We start from the raw sequence: 22,095 nt of genomic DNA, 5'->3' as shown, positions 1-22,095 counted from the left end.
GCCCAAAAGGAAGGAGAGAGAAAGAAGGGGGGGAGAGAGAGAAGCGGGGGACAGGGGAGGGAGGGAGGGAGGGAAACGGGGACCATTGGTGGTGGGAAATGTATACTGGTGAAGGGATGGGTGTTGAAACATTGTATCACTGAAACCCAGCCGTGAACAACTTTGTAAATGTTTTTATCACTGTGCTTTAAAAAAAATCCGCTTGAAATCACACCGAGTTGGGGGGGTTGGAGAGAGAAAGGGCAGGAGAGGGAAAGGGCCTCGCATCAGCCACTCGGGCCGTGACCTGGGTTCGATTCTGACCAACACACACGGTCCTCCACATATGACCAACACACACGGTCCTGCACATATGACCAGAGGGGTCATTCTTGAGCACAGAGCCTGGAATTGCTCCCAAGAACCCCGGGGTGGGTCCCCCCAACTCCAGAACGAACCAGAAACAGTTCTGATTGGATTTCTGACCAGCTTGGGGGGCTCACTTGTGACAGACCAACAGGCTCTGGGCCTGTGGGGGTTAAACAGTGGCTTCCTCGGCCCCGAGAATGGTCCCGGCACTCCAACCCCTCATGGGGCATGGGGCAGGGCTTTCTGCATACCCCCAGATGGGGCACGCCCCTGCCCCCTTTGGCCTTCCGGCCCAGGCCCAGACTCACTGTGGCAGTGGCACCCCCACTTCCCTGCGGGGCCAATCCCTCATCTGTCATGCTCCAGCTAAATGTCACCTCCTTCCTCAGCTTCCCGGGAAGGATTTATGGCTCCCTCCGCTCCCACTCCTCACGCAGGCTCCGGGCCGCCTCAAGGAGCTTGTCCTGACGCCTTAAGTCAGCCCGCACCCACACTGAGCCCGTCCTGGAGAACAAGGCTGCAGCTCAGCACTATTTTTTTGGGAGGGTAGCAGGTGGTCCTGGGCGAACCCCTCAAACTCAGGCTTGAGCTCCCGATGTCCTGTCAAGGGGCAGGATGGTTCCTGCAGCGGAAATGCCACTGTGGGCCGAGAGATAATGCGGCAGGTAAAGCATGTGTCTTGCACGCGGCCAACCCGGGTTCGATCCCCGACATCCCATATGGTCCCCCAAGCACCACTAGGAGTGATTCCCAAGTGCAGAGTCAGGAACCAGTCCTGAACATTGCTGGGTTGTGGCCCCAATGCCCTCCACCCAATTTTATTTTTGCTTTTATTTTTTGGGTCACACTCAGCGATGCTCAGGGGTTCCTCCTGGCTCTGAACCCAGGAATTACTCCTGGTGGTGCTCGGGGGACCATATGGGATGCCAGGGATTGAACCCGGGTCGGCCACATGCAAGGCAAATGCCCTACCCACTGGACCGCACCACCCCCCACCCAATTTTCTTTTCTTTTTTTTTTCTTTTTGCTTTTTGGGTCACACCCGGCAATGCTCAGGGGTTACTCCTGGCTCTGCACTCAGGAATTACTCCTGGCGGTGCTTGGGGGACCATATGGGATGCTGGGAATCGAACCCGAGTCAGCTGTGTGAAAGGCAAACGCCCTCCCCGCTGTGCTATAGCTCCAACGCCCCCCCCCTAATTTTTTAAAAAAAGAAATTCTTGCCTCCCCCTGGGAAGGAAGGAGGCTCTAGGGAAAGAGTGCCAGCATGTCTGTGGAGTCTCCTTCTCCTGCATCCAGGGCGGTGCTGCCCCCCCCCCCCCCAGTAACACCATTAAACAAACAATCCTTGAACCTCACAGCACGGAGAGTCATGATATTGGTGCCATTTTACGTGGGTGGAGGTCGAGGCCCAGAGTGGCTTGATACATGGATCTGGAGAGTTGGTGGCCTAACTCCCTTTTCTACACACGCATCAAGTTATCCACGTGTCCATCTGCCTGCCACCCACCCTTGTTTATCCATCCAGCCATCCTCCGCCAGCCGTCCATCTGTCGTCTATGCATGGACGACCATCCATCCGCGCACCAACCCATCTTCTTCTCCCCCTACCTAACTCATCAGTCTTTACTGAGCAACTACTAGGACCAGGCGTCATGCCAGTCACTGGGGGAAAACAGCAAATATTCAATCAACCACAGGAGAGAGACAAACGTTGATCAGAGAAGCCCAGACTCCAGTCTACAGTTAGGAACCGTGGGGAGTGCTGTGAAGGAAGAGCCAGGAAGAGGGCCTGGCGGAGGGCAGGGCCCAGGCGGGGGCGTCCGGGCCACCTTCTTGGGAGAAGCGACATAATGACAGCCCTGAACGATGAGCTCAAGGAGAGCAAAGGGTTTGTGCAAAGGCCCTGAGGCTGGAGCTGGCACAGACCGAAAGTCCTCTAGGATGAGAGGGATGAGGTGCAAGGTTACAGTGAGTTAAGAATGAGGCTGGACAGGGCAGGGGTCCACCATGGATGAAGTCTTACGGCCACAGCAAGCATTGGGAACTAAGCTCTCCTCTCCTCTCCCCTCCTCTGCCCTCCTCTTCTCTCCTCTCTCCTCCCCACCTCCTGCCCTTCCTCTCCTTCCTTCCTCCCTTCCTTCTCTCTCCCTCCCTCCCTCCTTCCCTCATTGCTTTTCTTCATCCCTCCCTTTCTCCCTCCCTTTCTCCCTCCCTTCCCTCCCTCCCTCCCTTCCTTCCTTCCTCCCTCCCTTCCTTCCTTCCTCCCTTCCTTCCTTCCTCCCTTTCTTCCTCCCTCCTTCCCTTCCTCCCTTTCTACCTCCCTCCCTCCCTCCCTCCCTCCCTTCCTTCCTTCCTTCCTTCCTTCCTTCCTTCCTTCCTTCCTTCCTTCCTCCCTCCCTCCCTCCCTCCCTTCTCCCTCCCTTACTCCTTCCTCATTCCTTTCCTTCCTCCCTCCTTCCCTCCCTCCCTTTCTCCCTCCCTTCCCTCCCTCCCTTCCTTCCTCCCTTCCTTCCTCCCTCCTTCCCTTCCTCCCTTTCTACCTCCCTCCCTTCTTCCCTCCCTCCCTCCCTCCCTCCCTTCCTTCCTTCCTTCCTTCCTTCCTTCCTTTTAGGTTTTTGGCCACACCCAGCAATGCTCAGGACTTACTCCTGTCTCTGTGCTCAGGAATTACTCCTGGCAGTGCACGAGGAACCATAGGCGATGCCGAGATCAAACCCCGGTCAGCAAATGCCTTACCTGCTATATTATCTCTCTAACCCCATTTTACCCCCATAACCTTCATTTTTTTCCGGGGGACAGTGGCGAGGCCCACATTGGCAGTGCTCAAGGCTTACTCCTAGCTCTGCACTCAGAGATCACTTCTGGCGGGGTCTGGGGGACCCTGTGGGATGCCCGGGGTTGAACCTGGGTCGGCAGCTGGAAGGCAAGCGCCTTAGAGCTGTACTATGACTCTAACCTAATGCTTCTTCTTCACTTCTCCTTCCTCTTCTTCCTTTTAGCAAAGAAGAAACCTATCATCCATCCATCCACCCATCCATCCATTGGCCAATACTAAGTGAGCCCCTGCAGCTCCAGGACTATACCAGCCCCAGAGAGTCAGGGCAGAAGCAGGATGGACGGACGACCGGACGGACGAATGGAGCTCGCCTGGGCTCACGCGGGCATGTGGAATGCGGAGAGTGGGCGTGGAGACGCCGCGGGAAGCTCTGGTGTGTTTTGGGTGTGAGATAACAGTGGGAGGGAGCGGCGAGGAGCAGACAGATTTGAAAAATGAGTGGCTGGCTGGGCTGAGCCTCAATTCCCCGGCACCCGCCGGAGAGGGGAGGAGAGGCGAGGTCTGCCTCTCGGGGGTGGCCGTCTCCGGCCACGGAGCCATATGTTCGGACAGAGCTGCGCCCTGCCACTCCCCGGAAAGGGAATCCCTGGGCAGCGTCCCCGCAGCCCTGCTGGCTCTGCCGGCCGCGCCGCGCCAGCCCCCAGCCCACCCCGGAGGTGGGAGCGGAGCCCAGCTCTGCATCCATCCATCTGGCCTGACATCCATCAGCGTCAGTCCCTGGCTGCAGAAGCAATATTTATAAATCACATTTCCAAACTGGCTACAAATTTGTACAAAGAAACAGATGGGCTGGGGTAGCCGCTGTCGCCAGGGTATTTATATGACGAGGCGGGGAGGGGGGCGGCGAGGGGGGCGGAGACCTTGCGGGGCTGTGCTGACCCGGGCTGGCTGCACGCCCCCTCCCCTGCCACCCCCTGCCCCGGGAGCTCCAGGGCTGGGAGACTGCGGGTTTCGGGGAGGTCAGGCTGGGCCCTCGGAGTCTCCCTGGAGGGGCGCGACCAGCACATGAATTCCGAGCAGGCCCGGCCCTCTTATTAAAATACCGAAGGCGCGTGATGAGGTTTGAAGGGTGAGGTCGGAGTCCCCCAGGTCCGTCCCTGTTGCCTTGACCTGCCCTCCACTCCCCTCCCCTCCAAGTCCCACCAAGCACTCCAGGCCGTGGAGGGCAAAGGCCCAACAGGGTCCGGCCCAGGGCCGCGCCAGGTCCTGGTCCCTTGTGCTTCCTGATGCTCAAAACAGTCTTGGTTGTTAATTATGTTTCACCAGGCACAGAAATACACCTGGGGGCTGGCCTCGGGGGTCACCAGGCGCTCTGTTTGGAGGGTGGAGAGGTAAAGGGTTTGGTGGGGATCTCAGGCTGCCCCCGGGCTGGACCCCTGCATGACATGGCCCCCGGGGCTCTGAGGACGGTCAGCCAACACGTGGCTTCTGTTCTTTCATTTCTTTCTTTTTTGTGGGGGGGTTATGAGGGTGGCAGAGACATACCTGGTGGTGCTCGGGGCTGACTCTCTGGGTTCTGTGCTCAAGGACCACTCCTGGCGGGGCCTGGGAGACCCTGTGTGGTGCTGGGATGGACAATGGGTCTGCCACATGCAAGGGAGTGTCCTGGTCACTGTGCCATCACTCCGGCCCCTCGCTGTAGGGGTCACTCCTGCAGTGTGGTCCCGGCCATACCCAGCCTGGGCATTCAGTACTGGGGCCGGGGGCTCGGTGCTTCAGGGCCAGCCTGGGGGTGCTTGGGGAGGCCACGCGGTGCTGGGGACAAATCTCAGGACCGAGCACAGGCCAGAAGTCATCGCCCCAACCCCCCGCTCTCCTGTTCTGAGGGGTCAGGGCCTTTGTACTTGCAGCTGCTTCCTGCACACCATCCGTTCCCTAGCGACCCTCCCGGCTCACTTCCCTTGGTGCCCGTAAAGGCCCTGTCCACTTACTCCTGGCTCTGTGCTTGGGCTCTCTCCTGGCTAGGCTGGGGGGCTGTGATGGGGGCAGGCAGATGTGGTGCTGGGGACTGACCCTGGCGGCATGCAAAGCAAGTTCCTGGATTCCTGAGGGAGCCGTGACAGACCCATTTCACAGGTGATGAGACTGAGGTCTAGAGCGCTACGATGGGAGACTGGGTCCAGCTCCTTACATCTGCTGCTTTTGCATTAAAGCAGGCATGGACGAAATGGGTAGGAAGAGAACAGGCCTAGAGTATGTCCCGGGTGTAGAGAAGATGGTCATCTCAAATGCCTGTCCCTCTCCCTCCCTCTCTCTCTCTCTCTCTCTCTCTCTCTCTCTTTCTCTCTCCTCTCTCTGTCTCTTTCTGTCTCTCTCTTTCCCCCTCATTGATTTTGAACCTCACCCATCAATGTTCAGGGGTTACTCCTGGCTCTGTGCTCAGGGATCGCTCCTGGCAGTGCCCAGGGGACCATATGGGATGCTGGGGATCAAACCCAGATCATCTGCAAGCAGGCAAGAGCCCTCCCCACTGTGCTATCGCTCCAGCCCAGTCCTGCTCCCTCTTTCCCAACCCCTTTGTCTTAAATCCAGTGCAAGGTGCTCACTTTTCTCCCTAGTTAAGCTAGAAAAGGTTTGCCACCTTTTCCGGGCATCCTACTTAAGGAGACTCCGGCCCCTGCTTCCTGCCAGCCCTTCCTTCTCTCAGATGAGGTCCCTGCTGAATGTAGTCATCTCGTCCCTGGTCCTCTGCTTTCAACCTTGACTGTCTGAGGACATGAACCTGAGCATAACCTGGACCCCTGCCCCTGTATTCCTCAAAGGTAAGGGGCGGACTCAAGTTCTTGGGGAGGGCTGGAGCGATAGCACAGCAGGGAGGGCGTTTGCCTTGCATGCGGCTGACCCGGGTTCGATTCCCAGCATCTCATAGGGTTCCCTGAGCACCGCCAGGAGTAATTCCTGAGTGCACGAGCCAAGAGTAACCCCTGAGCATAGCCGGGTGTGACTCAAAAAGCAAAAAAAAAAAAAAAAAAGTTCTTGGGGCCCCTGTGTGGGGCAGTGGGGGCCCCGGGGGTGGAGGTTATTTGCTTTGAAGGTATGGGGTTAAACAGGAAGCTCAGGGTCTGAGCTGGGGGGCGGGTCGGGTTCGAGGCCTAGCCGCTCTCTGCCTCCCTTTCGGAGCCTGGCTGGGCCTTTCTTGTCTCCACCTGCAAACGGCAGGGCTGGAAGGCTGCTACTGGCGAGGGAAGCGTGAGTGGGATTAAGCCGTTCCCACCTGCGGGCTGGGAATCGCATCCTGCGGGTGATTTGACCTTTACTTATATCAGAGGCGTCTTCCACCCCAGAGTCTGCTTAACCCACTTCTTCCTGCCGACCCTTCTTCATCATCTCTGTCCACTCCAATCAGATGCCCCCCTGCGCTCCCCCAAACTCCACTCGGGGGCTGCCCTCTGCCCCTGGTTTGGCCAGCCGGGCTGACCTGAGCTGAGCTTGCCGCGTGGTCTTGGACCCAAGACGAAACCTGCTGGTGTCCCTCTTGCTCCGTCGGCCATGTGGCAAGGGGACCCCAGGCCCTTCCCTCCTGCTCGGGGATTCTGGAACCTGCTGGTTCAGAGGTGACTCACCTTGGATGTCGAGGAGAGAGAAATGAGGGCTGCTGGGAGCCTCTGGCACGAGGCGGAAGTAGAAGCGGTGGCCGCCCTGGGGCTCGTCCCTGTCCACCACGCTGATGGTCTGGATGAGCTGGATGGGGGAGAGGTCAGAGGGCGAGGGGCAGGCTGGGCCCCCTGTCCCGGCCCCTCGGCGCCGGCCCCTCCCTACCTGGCCTGGCTTGGCGTCTTCACACACAGCCGCCTCGTAGGGTGTGGCTAGCTCCGGGGGATTGTCGTTCACGTCCAGGATGCGGATCCGGAGGGAGGCGCGGGACAGCTGGGCGTGGTTGTCTGGAAGAGAGCACAGGACTGGCCATCACCGTCAAGGCCACTATTGCCAGATCTCGAAGGCCAGATCTTGGCAGGTTATCCCCCGCTCCCTGGGGTCACCTGGGAGCTGGTACCAGGACCAAGACTGGACAATAGAATTGGAGCGTGTCACCATAACCATCCACACGGCCATGGCGATGGCCGCGGGCAGCATGAGCTCATCACCAGGACTGGCACAGTCACCGGGGCCACCATTCCCATCATCATGGCCCCAGCAGCAACATCACAAATACCACTGTCTACACCATTGCATTGTCATCACCATCGTAACCCTCTTGGCCACAACCACCTCCACCATCACCATTCAACCGTGGCTTTTGCTGGCACAACTCTGTGACTACCACCATCGGTGTCACTGTTATCATCGGTGTCACCGAGATCTTCCTCAAAGCCCTCACCACCCCTCTACTCTATTCCCACCACAAGCAGACCATGAGATTATCGCCAAATTCCCACCATCATCACCACCACCACCAAATTCTCACCACCACCAATTCCCACCACCATTAAATTCCCACCACCACTAAATTCCCACCACCACTAAATTCCCACCACCAGCAAATTCCCACCACATTTCCACCACCACCACCACCACCATATTCCCACCACCACTAAATTCCCACCACCACCACCACCAAATTCCCACCACCACCAAATTCCCACCACTGCCAAATTCTTACCACCACCACCACCACCAAATTCCCACCAGCGCCAAATTCTCACCATCACCACCAAATTCCTACCACCACTAAATTCCCACCATCACCACCAAATTCCCACCAACACCAAATTCCCACCACTGCCAAATTCCCACTATCACCACCACCACCACCACCACCACCAAATTCCCACCACTGCCAAATTCCCACCACCACCACCACCACCACCAAATTCCCACCAACACCAAATTCCCACCACTGCCAAATTACCACCACCACCACCACCAAATATTACCACCACCACCAAATTCCCACCACCAACACCACCACCACCAAATTCCCACCAGCGTCAAATTCTCACCATCACCACCAAATTACCACCACCACCAAATTCCCATTACCACAAAATTCCCACCACCACCACCAAATTATCACCACCACTAAATTCCCACCACCACCAAATTCCTACCACTACCACCACCAAATTCCCACCACCACCACCACCACCAAATTCCCACCACCACCACCACCAAATTCCCACCACCACCACCAAATTCCCACCATCACCACCAAATTCCCACCACCACCAAATTCCCACCACCACCACCACCAAATTCCCACCACGACCAACACCAACAAATTCCCACCACCACCAAATTCCCACCGCTGTCACAAGGTTACACAGTAGTACTGCATTTGCCTTTGCCACCATCATGACACATGCTAAGACTTGTCACTATCACCAACCTTACCATTGGCACCACCAGCACCACCAACATCACCATCAGCAGCAGCAAATCCACGTCGGCCACAGCCCCCACCTGCGCCGTTACGACCCCATAGCGCTGTTCCATCACCATCCCCCACCCCCACCTCCAGCAACTTGCCACGGCCCTCTTCATCTTAATGCCACGACGCAGGTTGCAGGGAGCATGGCACCCACAATTTCAGACACGCGCGCAGAAATCCTGGGGTCTGCGACCTCTGCTCGTCCTCAAGTCCGGAGGAGAAGCTGAAGCAAGAGAACATTTAAAGCATTTAAATGTAAAACTGGGAGGTGGACACAAAAATCTCTGAGTTTGCCAGACCCATTCGTAGGACAGCAGGAGAAGCCCCTCGGATGTGGGTTTTGGTTCGGGTTCTCGGCCATTTGGCAAAGTCCCCTTCCTGCAGTTGTGGTTATCTGAATGCCACCTTTTTTCTCCCTGCACCTCTAACTTGTGTGATAGAGTCGAATGCACTGGGATGTACTAGAGAGAGAAGATGCAAATACATTAGTCGAATGCATGAATGCGTGGAGCCCAGAAGGACCAAGAGCAAAAGAAGCTGAAATTCCGGGCTTGGATCTGTCCTTGGTGCAATATTTGATCTTGAATAAGATCTTTTCCTCGGTGATATCAATTTCCCCACCTGGAAAGTAAACATGGCATCGTGATTAGGAACAAAACAGAACAAAACAAAAAACCTCTGGAGATAAATAATTTTGTTTTGTTTTGTTTTTTTGATTTTTGGGTCACACCTGGCCATGCACAGGGGTTGCTCCTGGCTCTGCACTCAGGAATTACCCCTGGCGGTGCTCAGGGGACCCAATGGGATGCTGGGAATCGAACCCAGGTTGGCCGCATGCAAGGCAAATGCCCTCCCCGCTGTGCTATTGCTCCAGCCCCTGGAGCTAAATAATTCCGATCTCAGCTCTGGCTGTGAGACACGTGGCAAACTGCTTGTTCTGTTACGCCTCGGTTTTCTCACCTGCAAAATGGAGCTCCTAGTGACAGGCAGACTGGCTACAAGGAAAGACTGGATTAATATCCACAAAGCACAGAAGAAGGATCTCCCTACAGCACACATCGGACAAATCCAAGATTTATAAGGCGTTCATAAAACCAGTCACAACAACAAAATAAACAACCCTGCAGAAAAGGAGGAGAGTGCCTTCTAATTTCTTGGCATCTACCCCAAAGAGGCCACGAACAATATTTTGAAAAGACATTTGCGCCCCTGTGTGCACTGCGGCTCTGTTCACAGCAGTCAAGATCTGGAAACCACCCAGGGGCCGAGATCAGACACGTGGATAGAGTCTGTCGCAGACACTCGCAGTGGAATACTATTCAGCTAGGAGAAAGGATGGAATCCCGAGGGAACCGGAGTGCTGAGTAGCAGGAGGGACATGCTTGGAAGGATCTCTCGGTGGTGTGGCCGGGTTAACAGACCCAGAACTGAGTGTGCTGTGCTGGGGGCACGGGGGGAGGGGGGCTGACACTCTGGTGGGACCCAGCGCGCAGTCTGCCTGAAGCATTGGTATTAGCGTGTTGAGATCGTGGTGCCTGAAAAACAAACAAACATCGGCTAAAACCCCCAGTGTGGGCCTCAACACAGCCAGGGGCTGGAAGCATTTGTTAACTGAACAAACACCTGAAGTGGCAGGAAAGGGGTCCAGACTGACGGGGGTGTCTCTTCCTAGTAGACCCTTCCAAACAGTGCTCACGTGCTGACCTGGCCCCTGCAACTCCCACCTCTCTCTCCCTCTCCCTCTCTCCCTCCCTCTCCCTCTCCCACCCTCTCTCCCTCCCTCTCTCCCTCTCCCTCTCTCTCTCTCTCTCCCTCTCTCTATTTTGGACCACACCTGTCAGTGCTCAAGCATCACTCCTGGCGGTGCCCTGGGGGTGCATATGAGGTGCCGGGAATCAAACCCGGGTCAGCTGCGCACCAGGCCAGCGCCCTCCCCGCTGCCCCATCCTCCGGCCCTGCCCCCTCATCTCTCTTAGCCCGGACCCAGAGCCTGGTGGTCCAATCACTGGAGACCCTCGGGCCTCCCCTGGGGGGGGGGCTGACCACTCTCTTCTGACCAGGAGCTTGTTAGCAGGAGCTATTTTGGGGCTCCCTGGAGTTTTGGGGGGGCGGTAGGCTGCCCCTTCATCTCAGTGTCCACGACACATTGGCAGCTTGGCCTTCGAGAAAGGAAACTGGAGGGAGAAGGGGGCCCCAACTGCGGGGTTCAGGACCCAGAGGGGGGTCGAGTCCTTAATTAACCCTGCCCCCCCTGCTGGAGCCCCCGTGAACCAGGAGCACCGGAGCTTCTCAGCTCACCCAGATCTGCCGCTTCGGGCTTCAGGGGCCTTCCTGGGGGCGCGGAGTCGTGACTGGCTGTGGCTGGGAGCTGTTATTTTTAAGAGCGCGTGGCAGGAGGAATTCCACAGACAGATGGCGTGGGCTTCTAGGAGGAGGCGGGGCGGCCAGGGCCGGGGCAGGGCTGCAGGGAGGTGGAGCAGGTGGGGTGGGGGGGGGCTGGCCTGCTGCTGCTGGGAGCCCCCCAATTCCCGCACCAAGTGTTCCTCTGCACCCCGCTGGGCCTCTCAGCGCCCTTGCTGGGATGGCTGAGATCACAGACTTGGAACCTTGGACTCCAGGCTGGAGATTCACCAGTGTTTTGGAGTGTTGAGCACTGTTGGGTGAGTAACCAGACCTCACACCTCATCAGTCCTATTTTCTCCCCCTACATCCTCTTAGGAAATGGTACAGGCACCCCTGAGGGGGCCCTTTCAGGGCAGCATAAGGTGCTCGGATCGGAAGTGAGGGGGGAGCCCCTGTCTGGGGTCACCAAAACTGACCTTACACAGATGGCCCCCGGGATGCCTGTGTTGGGGGCTGCCTTGAGCCCAGGGCTTGAGGACAGGCTCTGAATCAGCACCCTGGGCCATGGCACGTGGACGTGGCTGCTCTCAGAACCACCCAGAACTCTCTGGAATATCTAAGTGTCGAGGCCGGGCCACCATCCTGTGTGACCTCGCCAATGGTGCTCAGCGGAGCTGGGGACCGCTCCAGGTGACCCTTGGTGAGCCGCTGCAATGTGGGGGGGGGGGGGTTCAGGGGTCTCTGAGGGTATGCTCAGCATTGTTCAGGGGTCCCCGGGGTGGCACCTGTAGATGGTGGGGGGCCACTGATTCTGGGGACTGGACCAGGGTCGGGCACATGCAAGGCCTTAAGTCCCGACAATTTCTGCCCCCAACCCCTCACATGTGTGAACAACCTCCTCGATCGCAGGCCAGGGACTGGAGCAACAGCACAGCGGGGAGGGCGTTTGCCTTGCACGTGATCGACCCGAGTTCGATTCCCAGCATCCCATGTGGTTCCCCGAGCACCGCCAGGAGTGATTCCTGAGTGCAGAGCCAGGAGGAACCCCTGTGCATCGCCAGGTGTGACCCAAAAGGAGAAAAAAAAATTGCAGACCAACCCCAGGCTTCCAACCGCGGAGCCAAAAACTATTGGCACATGCCGTCTCACAACTGACTGGCCTCCGCCGACCCTCTCCTGAGTGCTGTTCACATGAAAGACGTTAACTGACCACTGGAATTCACATCCACCACATTAAAGGTCTCTGGCACAAATCTGTGAATTATTCCGTGTGTCTCTGTACTGGACTTTCTAATTCATAACGAACATTCTTTTATTTACTTATCTATTATTGTTGGCTTTTTGGGTCACACCTGGTGATGCTCAGGGGTCACTCCTGGCTCTGCACTCAGGAATTACTCCTGGTGGTGCTTGGGGGACCCTATGGGATGCCGGGGATCGAGCCTGGTTTGGCTGCATGCAAGGCCAGCTCCCTGCCCGCTGGACAATCGCTCTGGCCCCATGTAACATTCTTATCTCTGATTTTCTTCTTGGGTGCCACCAAGCAACCCATGAGGCAACAGCATTGAGCCCGTTTTGTAGATGAGGTAACTGAGGCCCAGTGAGGGCGCAAAAGCCAGAGGAGGGCTGGGGCCGTCTGGTGGTCTCCTGACTCTGCCTGGGTCCGCCCACAAGGCCGGGAAGCCCTCCTGCGGCCAGGAGACGTGTCCACCGAGTAGCACACCGTGCTCAGACCCACGCCCAGACGGCCCTCACCCCAAGCCTGGCCAGCAGGTACCCCGTCTGGGGGGACGGGCCCCCCCAACCCAGGCCCCACTCCGTGCCTTGGCATCTCAGTTCAGCTGACTGACATGCAAATTAGTTTAATTATTTCTTCTTCTAAAATAAATTATATTTTGCAGTAGCTGCAATATGTTGTGTCAGGCAAAATTACATTCAATATTTTTAAACTAATTGATGCAGCCTTGAGGAAGGCTGATTGACAGCCCCGGGCTGAGCAGGCCTGCAGCCTTCAGCGCTTTCTGAAATGAAAGCCGAGAGAGCCTGGGCCTGCTGCTCCGTGCCCGCTCGCTGGCCCTGCCTCCGGGGAGGGGGCAGGGAGGCCCCAGGGGTCCCGAGGGGCCAGGCGGCACGGAGGGACGGAAGCTCAGACCTGCACGGGGGACTGGTGCTCAGAGTGGGTGTCACATCTCCTTGGGGCCTCCGGGAGAATCTCCAAGAGACGGGGCTTGGACTGAGGCATGAGAAATGGACACTTCCGGTTGTTTTTTTCCTTTTTCTTTTTGGGTCATACCCGGCGATGCACAGGGGTTCCTTCTGGCTCATGCACTCAGGAATCACTCCTAGTGGTGCTCGGGGGACCCTATGGGTTGCCGGGGATCGAACCCGGGTCGGCTGTGTGCAAGGCAAACGCCCTCCCCGCTGTGCTATTGCTCCAGCCCCCACTTCCGGTCTTGACGGATGATCCGGCCGGATTGCCTCGTCTGTGCCAAGGACACAGCAGAGTGTGTGCCCCTGCCAGGGCCATCGGTCTTGGGCTGGGACAGGGATTAATGACTCCAGTCTGCGAGGCGATTTGAGAGAAGCAAGTTCAGGAGCTGGGAGCTGTCTCCCCTGGGGGAAGTGGCCTTTGATGGGGATGGGGGGGAGGGGCCCTGGGCGGGGGGCGGGGAGGGGGGAGCAGGAGCTGCCTGAGCAAAGCTTCCAGGGCGAGCGGGAGGAGGTGGGGAAGCCCCTCGCCCCTGGGAATCTTTCCCCTGGCACCGGGTCCAAACGGGGCTTGAGCCAACTTTGGGGATCAGGGCAAAATGAGGAGCCTGGCTGAGGGCCACTGGCAGGCACCCCGGGAACGTCTCCTTCTCCAAGGACAGCGACAAGGACTCATCAGCACCTGGGCCAGGTGTGTGTGTGAGTGGGACGGGGGCGGGGGGGGGGGTGCTGCCCGGCTCATCCTGTTTCCCCTGCATGACTGAGCGTCACTCTGCAGAGGAGGGAACCAGTGCAGAGACGGCAGAGAGCATGCCCAGGGTCTCCGAGAGAACAGCTCGAGCCTGGGGCTGGTTCCCAAGCCGGCGTTTCTAGCCCCCATCCTGCCTTGCGGATCCTCTTTCGTGGCCAGCGTCTTCCTTCAAGTCACAGCCCCCTCACATAGGCCCTCACCTCCTCCCGGAAGCTTGCCTTGGTTTGCCCTCCGGGAGGACCACGAGATTTCCCTCTTTGGCTTCGTCCCTCCCGCTCTCTCCCTTCAGCTCTGCTCCCAACTTGCTCCATTCCCTCCTTCCCATCTCCTGGGGCACCTCTCCTGATGACCATCTGGAATGTTTCCTCACAAGAAAGCAGCAGGACGCCCCTTCCTGCTCTCAGGGCAGCCTCCGACAGACGTGGGACGCTCAGACTTCCCTGGGGGTCCAGTTCCACTGTGTGTGGCATCCCTGACCTCTCTGGCCCAGGGGGTGGGGGGGGGCGGGCAGGAGGGCAGCATCTGGCTGTGGGTCCCTGCTTCCCTCCCCACCCCACCCCCCTGCTCTGGGGACCAAGGTTTGCTCATCAGTGAAGCTAACGAAGCCGCATGCGGTAGTTCCCCTTGGCTGTGGCGGAGAGAGGCTGGGGACCACCAGAGTGGGCGGGGAGAGAGAAGTGGGGAGGTGGGAACGCAGCCTCGCTGAGGTGGGGGTGCGGAGTGGAGAGACTCTTCCCCACGCGCCCCCCAGCCCCCGCTGCTGCCGGTCCCCAGGGAATGAGGCCGCCTCCGCGCGCCAGGCTCTGATTAGCGCTGGCCAACTGGGCAGGGTGATCTATCACTGCAATTACCAGGCGGCCGCGACAGGCAGCCGGATGGTGGGGGAGGGGGGCGCGCAGGTGGGGTGCTCCCGGGAGGAGCAGGCGGGTGCAGGGATGGACGGGAGGTGGCCACCCTTGCTGCAGACACTGACCCGCTCTGGTCTCTCCTCCTGCCTGGGCATGGGGAGAAAGTTTTCCTCCCCGGACCCAGCTGGGACCCATGTTCCAGGCTTGGCCACGCGGAGCCCCAGGGACTCCTCCCTCTTGGTGACCTCTGAGGTGCTCGGCTGGCCTAGGTGTCTGGAACTGGCCAGTCCCCCGGGAGCCTGAGCAGGACTGGCTGGCGCGGGGGTGATGGGCCGCCCCTTCCATGCAGGGCCCTACATGCCTCCTGTGACCCGGGCTTGTCTGCAGCTACCCTGTGAGTCACCTTTCCAGTCCCAATGCTGCCCTGGTGGCACCCCCAGCAGACGGGTCCGTCTGTCCTGCCCTCAGCCAGTCCTCTCCCCTGTGAACACACAGCTGACCATGGCCCGTTCTGCTCGGGGCCCTGCAGGCTGTGCGCCCACAGGACATGCGGGGACCGTCAGCACAGGCCAGGAGCAGCTGCACGTCCCTCACTGGCCCAGTCAGCCCAGTCTCGGCCCAGTCAACCCAGTGAGTCCAGTGAGCCCAGTCGGCCCAGTCTTGGCCCAGTCAGCCCAGCCTCAGCCCAGTCAGACCAGTCTCAGCACAGTCAGCCCAGTCAGACCAGCCTCAGTGTAGTCAGCATAGTCAGCCCAGTTAGTCCAGCGTCAGCCCAGTCAGCCCAGCATCAGCCCAGTCAGTCCAGTCAGCCCAGTTAGTCCAGCATCAGCCCAGTCAGTCCAGTCAGCCCAGTTAGTCCAGCCTCAGCCCAGTCAGCCCAGCATCAGCCCAGTCAGTCCAGTCAGCCCAGTTAGTCCAGCCTCAGTCCAGTCAGGCCAGCATCAGCCCAGTCAGTCCAGTCAGCCCAGTTAGCCCAGCATAAGCCCAGTCAGTCCAGTCAGCCTAGTTAGTCCAGCCTCAGCCCAGTCAGCCCAGCATCAGCCCAGTCAGTCCAGTCAGTCCAGTTAGTCCAGCCTCAGCCGAGTCAGCCCAGCATCATCCCAGTCAGTCCAGTCAGCCCAGCATCAGCCCAGTCAGTCCAGTCAGCCCAGTTAGTTCAGCCTCAGCCCAGTCAGCCCAGCATCAGCCCAGTCAGTCCAGTCAGTCCAGCTTCAGTGTAGTCAGCCCAGTCAGTCCAGCCTCAGTGTAGTCAGCCCAGTCAGCCCAGTTAGTCCAGTCAGCCCAGTCAGTCCAGTCAGCCCAGTCAGCCCAGCCTCAGCCCAGGCAGCCTCAGCCAGCCCAGTCTCGGCCCAGTTTCCTGGTGGGCTCAGCCCAATCTCACATCCAGTCTCGCTGCCTCAGGCCCAGCCCGCTCCCACCTCAGCCGGTGTAGACGTGAACCGCGCCTTTCCCTGCCCGCAGCGCCCAGCCCCTTTCCCCCACTTTCTGGGCCCTGCCCAGCGACCCCTCCTCTGCCTCTTCGCCTCTGTCTCGCTCCCTGCCCGCATCCTCTCTGCTGTCCTACTCGAGCCTGTCCACATCCTGGCAGGGCCTCAGAGAAGCACATTGCAGACCAGGTGGCGGGTGGCAGGCGATGAGACACCGTCAGAGCACAGCGGCGCCCGCCACAAGCTGGACCCCTGCAGCCACCCACAGACAGGAGCACGCCCCCGAGCTCTGCCATGGGACCCCCATGCCAGGGCAGAGAGCGGGCACTCCGGAACCAGGGGTGAGCGAGTCACTGACATACGAGCACACATTCGGGAGTGGGACCTGGGGAGCACTTTGAGCACACAGTAGGTGTGGACCCGAGGAGCACTGTGAGCACATGGTAGGTGTGGGAGCCAGGAGCACTGTGAGCACACAGTGGGTGTGGGACCTGGGGAGCACTGTGAGCACATAGTAGGTGTGGGACCCGGAGCACTGTGAGCGCACAGTGGGTGTGAGGAGCACTGTGAGCACAAAGCAGGTGTGGGACCCGGGAGCACTGTGACCACACAGCAGGCATGGGACTTGGGGAGCACTATGACCACACAGCAGGTGTGGGGGTCTGGGGAGCACTGTGAATTCACATTCAGGCATGAAGAGCACACTGTGATCTCACAGCCGGGTGTGGGGAGCACTGTGAGCTCACAGGGGGTGCGGGACCTGGGGAGTGTGTACCAGTGTCATGGCAATCTCCAGCCAACACCACAGGCCTGAGGTCTAACGCCAGCCCTGAGGGGCATGAAGTCAGCTTTGAGGGGCAGGAGCACCAGCATGCAAGCCAGGAGCACTGTGTGAGCACTGTGACTCAGGTGCTGGCCCCGACCTCCAGGCCGCCAGGTCAGCAGGGCCACTGAGTGTGGGCGACCCACGTCACTGCCTCAGCCCGGTCAGGGCGGAGGGAAGGAGGTAGGAGAAGAGAACACGGGCTGAGGGCAAACTCGCGGGGTGGGGGTGGATCCCGCTGAGCTGTCGGGGTCCTCCCCCCATGCCCCCTCCCTGCTCCTCCTCCTGCTGCCTCACCGTGCTCCCCAGGTCCCACACTACTGGGAGCTCACAGTGCTCCCTGAAGGCGCTCAGCGGGCAGGAGTCTGGGCAGACGAGACAAGTCGCCTTCTTCCTCCACTCATTGTCCAGTCGGAAGGAGGGGGCACAGGAGCCCCAATCTCAACTGTGCCCTCAACTCAGATTTTTTTTTTCTTTTTGAGTCACACCCGGCGACGCACAGGGGTTCCTCCTGGCTCATGCACTCAGGAATTACTCCTGGCGGTGCTCAGGGGACCATTTGGGATGCCGGGAATCGAACCTGGGTCAGCCGCGTGCAAGGCAAACGCCCTACTCGCTGTGCTATCGCTCCAGCCCCTATTCATTTATTTTTTAAACTAAAAAATAATTATTTTGCTGCTTATTTTGGGCCACGCCTGGCAGTTCTCAGGGGTTCCTCCTGGCTCTGCACTCAGGAATCACTCCTGGCGGTGTTCGGGGGGACCCTATGGGATGCCGGGAATCGAACCCAGGTCGGCCACATGCCAGGGAAACGCCCTCCCTGCGGTGCTATCGCTCCAGCCCCTCGCCCCAGCTTCTTGCTCTGCCTGCGGGCCCCGGCGTGCCGGCCAGGAGCCTGCAGGGTCTCATCTAGGCAGGCGCAGGTGGACCCGGGGCCCGTGGTCAGGCATGGAAGCTGCCACAGGAGCAGCACAACGGCAATGACAGTTCATCTGCTCCGTGGCCAGCCACAGTCACAGCCAAGGGGGTCCGAGCACCCCCGCAGCCACCGACAGCTGCTTCTCAAACAGGGGAGCCTGCGTCCAGCCTGGCCACTCTGAGGCGACCCCGTCCCCATCCCAGGCACAAGAGACGGACGCCCCGAGTCAGGATCACCAGGACACACAGGGAAATCACGAAGTCTGATGTATAACCCGGAGAAGAGCGAAAAGTGGGGTGCTGTGGGCTGGGGGGGTGATGCTGAGCATCACGGGTTAACTCTTCGCTCGCCAGGCAGCGCCCTCACGGGGGGGGGGGGCGGGGGGCTCAAGGCCTGGAGAGGAGACGCCGCAGGAGGGGCTTAGCCCAGCCCTCGAACCCCTCCCCCAGCGCTGCCATTTCAAGCCGCACCCCCCCCCCAACAGCTTCTCATGGCCTCCCCCTCGTCTTTAAAGACTGTCCCTTTACAACTGCCCTTTCCACCGCTGGATTCAGACGCAAATTGTACTTTAAATTCAATATTGGTCATTAATATTTCATGATTACAAAACGTTAAAGATAATGTCAGTGGCGGGCGCGTGAGCACGGGTGGAATGGATGACTCAGAGGTTCGGGAGCGGGGGAGCCAGCATACCAAGTGGCCGGGGAGTCTTTGAGGTAATCCGGGCTGACAGGCGGCTCCCGGCCCCGGGGTGGGGAGTGGGGTTCCGCGCTCCGAGAGGGTCAGGCGCTGCCACTGGGTCTAAATATCCCCCCTCTGATTCTTGTCACCTCCCATTTGTTGCACCTGGGGTGGGTGGGGACGCCGCGGGGACCCCTGGCCTTAGTGGGGTGGTCTGGCTGCGGGGGGGGCCCTGGCATTGCTGGGGGGGTGTCTGGGCTGGCGGGAGGCCGGTGGCAGGAGCGCTGGGTTCCGGGACCTCGCCCTGGGACCTCGCCCTGGGACCTCGGGGCCAAGGTGGCTTCTACCCTCGCTTCTGTCCCCTTGCCATGCAGAGTGGGGGTGACAGGGGGGCCTCTGGAGTCAGGCAGAGCGGGGCCGGTCATTTGTGATGCGCTGCTCAAACACAGGGCACAGGGGCAGAACTGACACCTGTTGGGGGTGGGGAGGCTCAGTGAGCACTGCATATGCTGGCAGAGGAGCTGGAGTCTTCCTCAGCACCCAGCAGGTATCCACCGTGCAACTTGAACCCTCGAGGGATCCCCACGTTCGGGGTAGGCCCACGCATCTGTGGCCCCTGACGGGTATAGGCAGGACGGGGGTCTCTAGCCACTCACCCAGCCACCTGGACACGTGTCTGTCTCCTTCCCCAAGTGCAGGGGAGGGGACAGCGGCAGGTGCTGTGGCCGACAGCTGGCGGCGGGTGTTGGAACCCACTGCCCTTCCACGGGCCCCCTTCAAGGGGGCGGCTCTGCTCCCTGTCACCCTGTGGCGGTCAGGCTGCGGTGGCCACACTGCACCTTCTTGATCCTTTTCTGACTCGGTGGGGACGGGGACTCACCACGACTGAGCAGGGCCCTGTGGGTGGCGGGAGCAGGCGGTGTGGACGGCGGCAGGAGGGGGGTGGAGAGGAGGCCGTCCCCCGGGCTGAGGCGGGGAGGGGGAGCACTCTTCCCGAGTCCAGCGCCTCGTCCTCTCCAGCCACCTTTGTTATCTGCCTGCGTGCGCCGCGGACTGGATTCAAAGGCGCTCTGGGCTGAGCCAGCTTTGTTTTTCCTTTAAAGCGAAGTTGAAAGAGACGAAGGGAACTTCAGCCTGGGGACTTCCTTGGCCAGCGCCGGGGTGGGCGGCCGAGTGGGAGGGCGCCAGCCAGCCCGGAGAGAGAGGCTGGCCGCAGGGCTGAGGGGGGAGGGCTGGGCCAAGTGTGCAGAGGTGAGGGAGTGCGGCTGCCGGGGCGCAGACACTCTGGGGCTCCTGCTGTGGCCACCGCTGCTTCCTCTGCTGGCTGAGAGCTGCCCGCGGGCGCCGGCGACCAGGAGGCCTTCGCAACTCTGCCCCCCTCCTGATGCCCGGGACTCTGTGCTGAGTGCTCACCGGTGCGTGGCCTGACTCATCTCAGGGCGCCCCTTTCTCCCCGGCTCATGTTCACAAGTGACGCTGCCTGTCTGCACACAGATGTGCACACATGAACGCACACACACACATGCACAAACATGTGCACACACGTACCACACACCTGCATACACACGTATATTCACATGCACAAATACACACATACACACCACACACACCTGCACACAAACATGCACCACACACACACACACACGCATGCACAAGCACATAGGCACGCCACACCTGCACACGTGTGGGCACACATGCACACACCGCACCCATACGTGTACACAGGAATTCACGTATACACCCATGCATGCAACACAGAGCACGAGCACCTATGCATCAAAGAACCTGCACACACGTGCACACACATACTCATGCGGGCACACAGCACAGATGTGAACACACGCACGTACACACCACACACATGCATACCTGAACACACACCCATACACACTTGCTCACATCCATGCACACAGGAACACAGAGACGTGAACGTACACACTTGCACCACACAGGCTAGCACACATTCACGCACATGCGATACCCATGGCCACACAGCACGCACGTGACACTTACCACATACATGTACCACATACAATGCTTGCATGTACACAGCTCCATGTACATGCACCACACACATACACATATGCACACCACACACATCTGCAGGTACATAGCTGTATACAGACACATCTGCAGGTACATAGTTGTACACACACACACACACACACACACACACACACACAGTTTTCCAGAAACTCGGGCCAAGCCCCCTGGAGTGGTCCCTGACCCTCTCTGTCCCCCAGCCAGCCTTGTGGCCTGCTGAGTCCTGCTCAGGGCAGCAGCCCAGGGACCCAGTCAGGCGCCGACCCTCCTCTGCCCCTCCCGGACAGCCCACCTCATCAGGCAGGACCCCAGACAGAGCGCCCGGTCCCCTCTGCTGGCCCCCACGGCTGAGACGGCTGCTGAGAAGCCCCCTAAGCACAGGCGCCCGCCCCCCCACCTCTCAGAGCCTGGACCGCGGCCCCCCCCACCTTGCAGGTCACTCCACACTGCACGGGTCACCCGGCACATCACGGGTAGCCCGGGACGCGTCCCCGACCCATGCCCCCATCTCCTTCGGCTGCCGGTGTCTCGCCCTGCGCTCATTCAGCCTCCGAAGCGCGGCTTTGTTGTCTAGCAGCTGCTCAGTAAACGCAGAGGCCGTCCCGGTCCCGGCCACCTCCTCTCCCACCGCGGCCGCCCGCCTCACCTGCCTCCATGGCCAGCACTGTGATGTTGTGCCAGCCGGCGGTCTCACGGTCCAGCCCCTTGCCCGTCACGATGGCGCCCGTGTCCGCATCGATATCGAAGACTTGGTCCACGTCCGAGTCCCGGTCGATGGCGTACCTGCGGGCGGCAGGGCGGGGCTGATTGATGGGGGGCCAGGTGGCACCGTGTGCGACGCCCCTGCCCTACCCCCCGGGGACCCAGGAGCACAGCAGCCCTCCCCCAGGGGCAGCTCTTGATCTTCTGGAGCCTCAGTTTCCCCAGGGGGTGCTGGCCCCACCCACAGTCATCCCGAGGACGGAGGGAGGGCCTGCGCCTGGCCAAGAGTGGGCACCCGCTGATGCACCAGTCCTGCTTTCCCCTGGGAGACGAGCCTGGCAGCGTGTTTGAGAAGGGGACAGGGCTGTCACCCAGGGCCGGGGACACAGGCGCTGGAGGGCAGGGCCCATGGCCACCGCCCCAGAGGTGATGTTCGTGGTACCCGATGGTTCGACCTGGGAAGTAGGCGAGTTGGAATTCAGAGCTTTGGCGTGGAGTGGGGGGTCTGAGCCACAGAGGGGCGTGAAGGGGGCTCATGGGCGCCGGACCCCTGCCCTGCCGAGCTCAAACCAGCGGATCAGCCCCGAGGGGGCGGCTGCCAGCCCCTCCCGGCCCCGTGCGGCCCGCCCGCCCCACCGAGCTAATCTTCCGTTTTTCAGCTGCCTGGTGAACAAGGCCTTTGTTCCGCTCGCTTCCCAGGCCTTTGTGCGGCTGCCGCAGCCCTGAAAGGCCCGTGTCCGACACATGTCTCGGCGGCCGCGGCCCACAGAGGCCCTTCCGCTCTAGCCGATAACG

The 22,095-nt window shown here is 59.9% G+C and overlaps 1 protein-coding gene across 1 annotated transcript in view; it reads right to left on the bottom strand.

The window, feature by feature from the left end:
* Nucleotides 1-22,095, bottom strand: part of CDH22 (cadherin 22) — an 81,944-nt gene that overhangs the window by 6,049 nt on the left and 53,800 nt on the right. Inside the window, exons 7-9 of the mRNA XM_056121470.1 lie at nucleotides 21,245-21,381; nucleotides 6,947-7,068; nucleotides 6,751-6,868 (exon numbers count right to left, since the gene is read on the bottom strand). Of these exons, the coding sequence (XP_055977445.1) occupies nucleotides 6,751-6,868; nucleotides 6,947-7,068; nucleotides 21,245-21,381 (377 nt within the window). The remainder of the gene's footprint in view (nucleotides 1-6,750; nucleotides 6,869-6,946; nucleotides 7,069-21,244; nucleotides 21,382-22,095) is intronic.

Source organism: Sorex fumeus, unplaced genomic scaffold, assembly GCF_029834395.1.
Source record: "Sorex fumeus unplaced genomic scaffold, SorFum_2.1 ptg000044l, whole genome shotgun sequence".
Classification (NCBI taxonomy): Eukaryota; Metazoa; Chordata; class Mammalia; order Eulipotyphla; family Soricidae; genus Sorex; species Sorex fumeus.
Note: the sequence above shows the minus strand (reverse complement) of the source record. Positions and strands in the feature narration are given on the sequence as shown.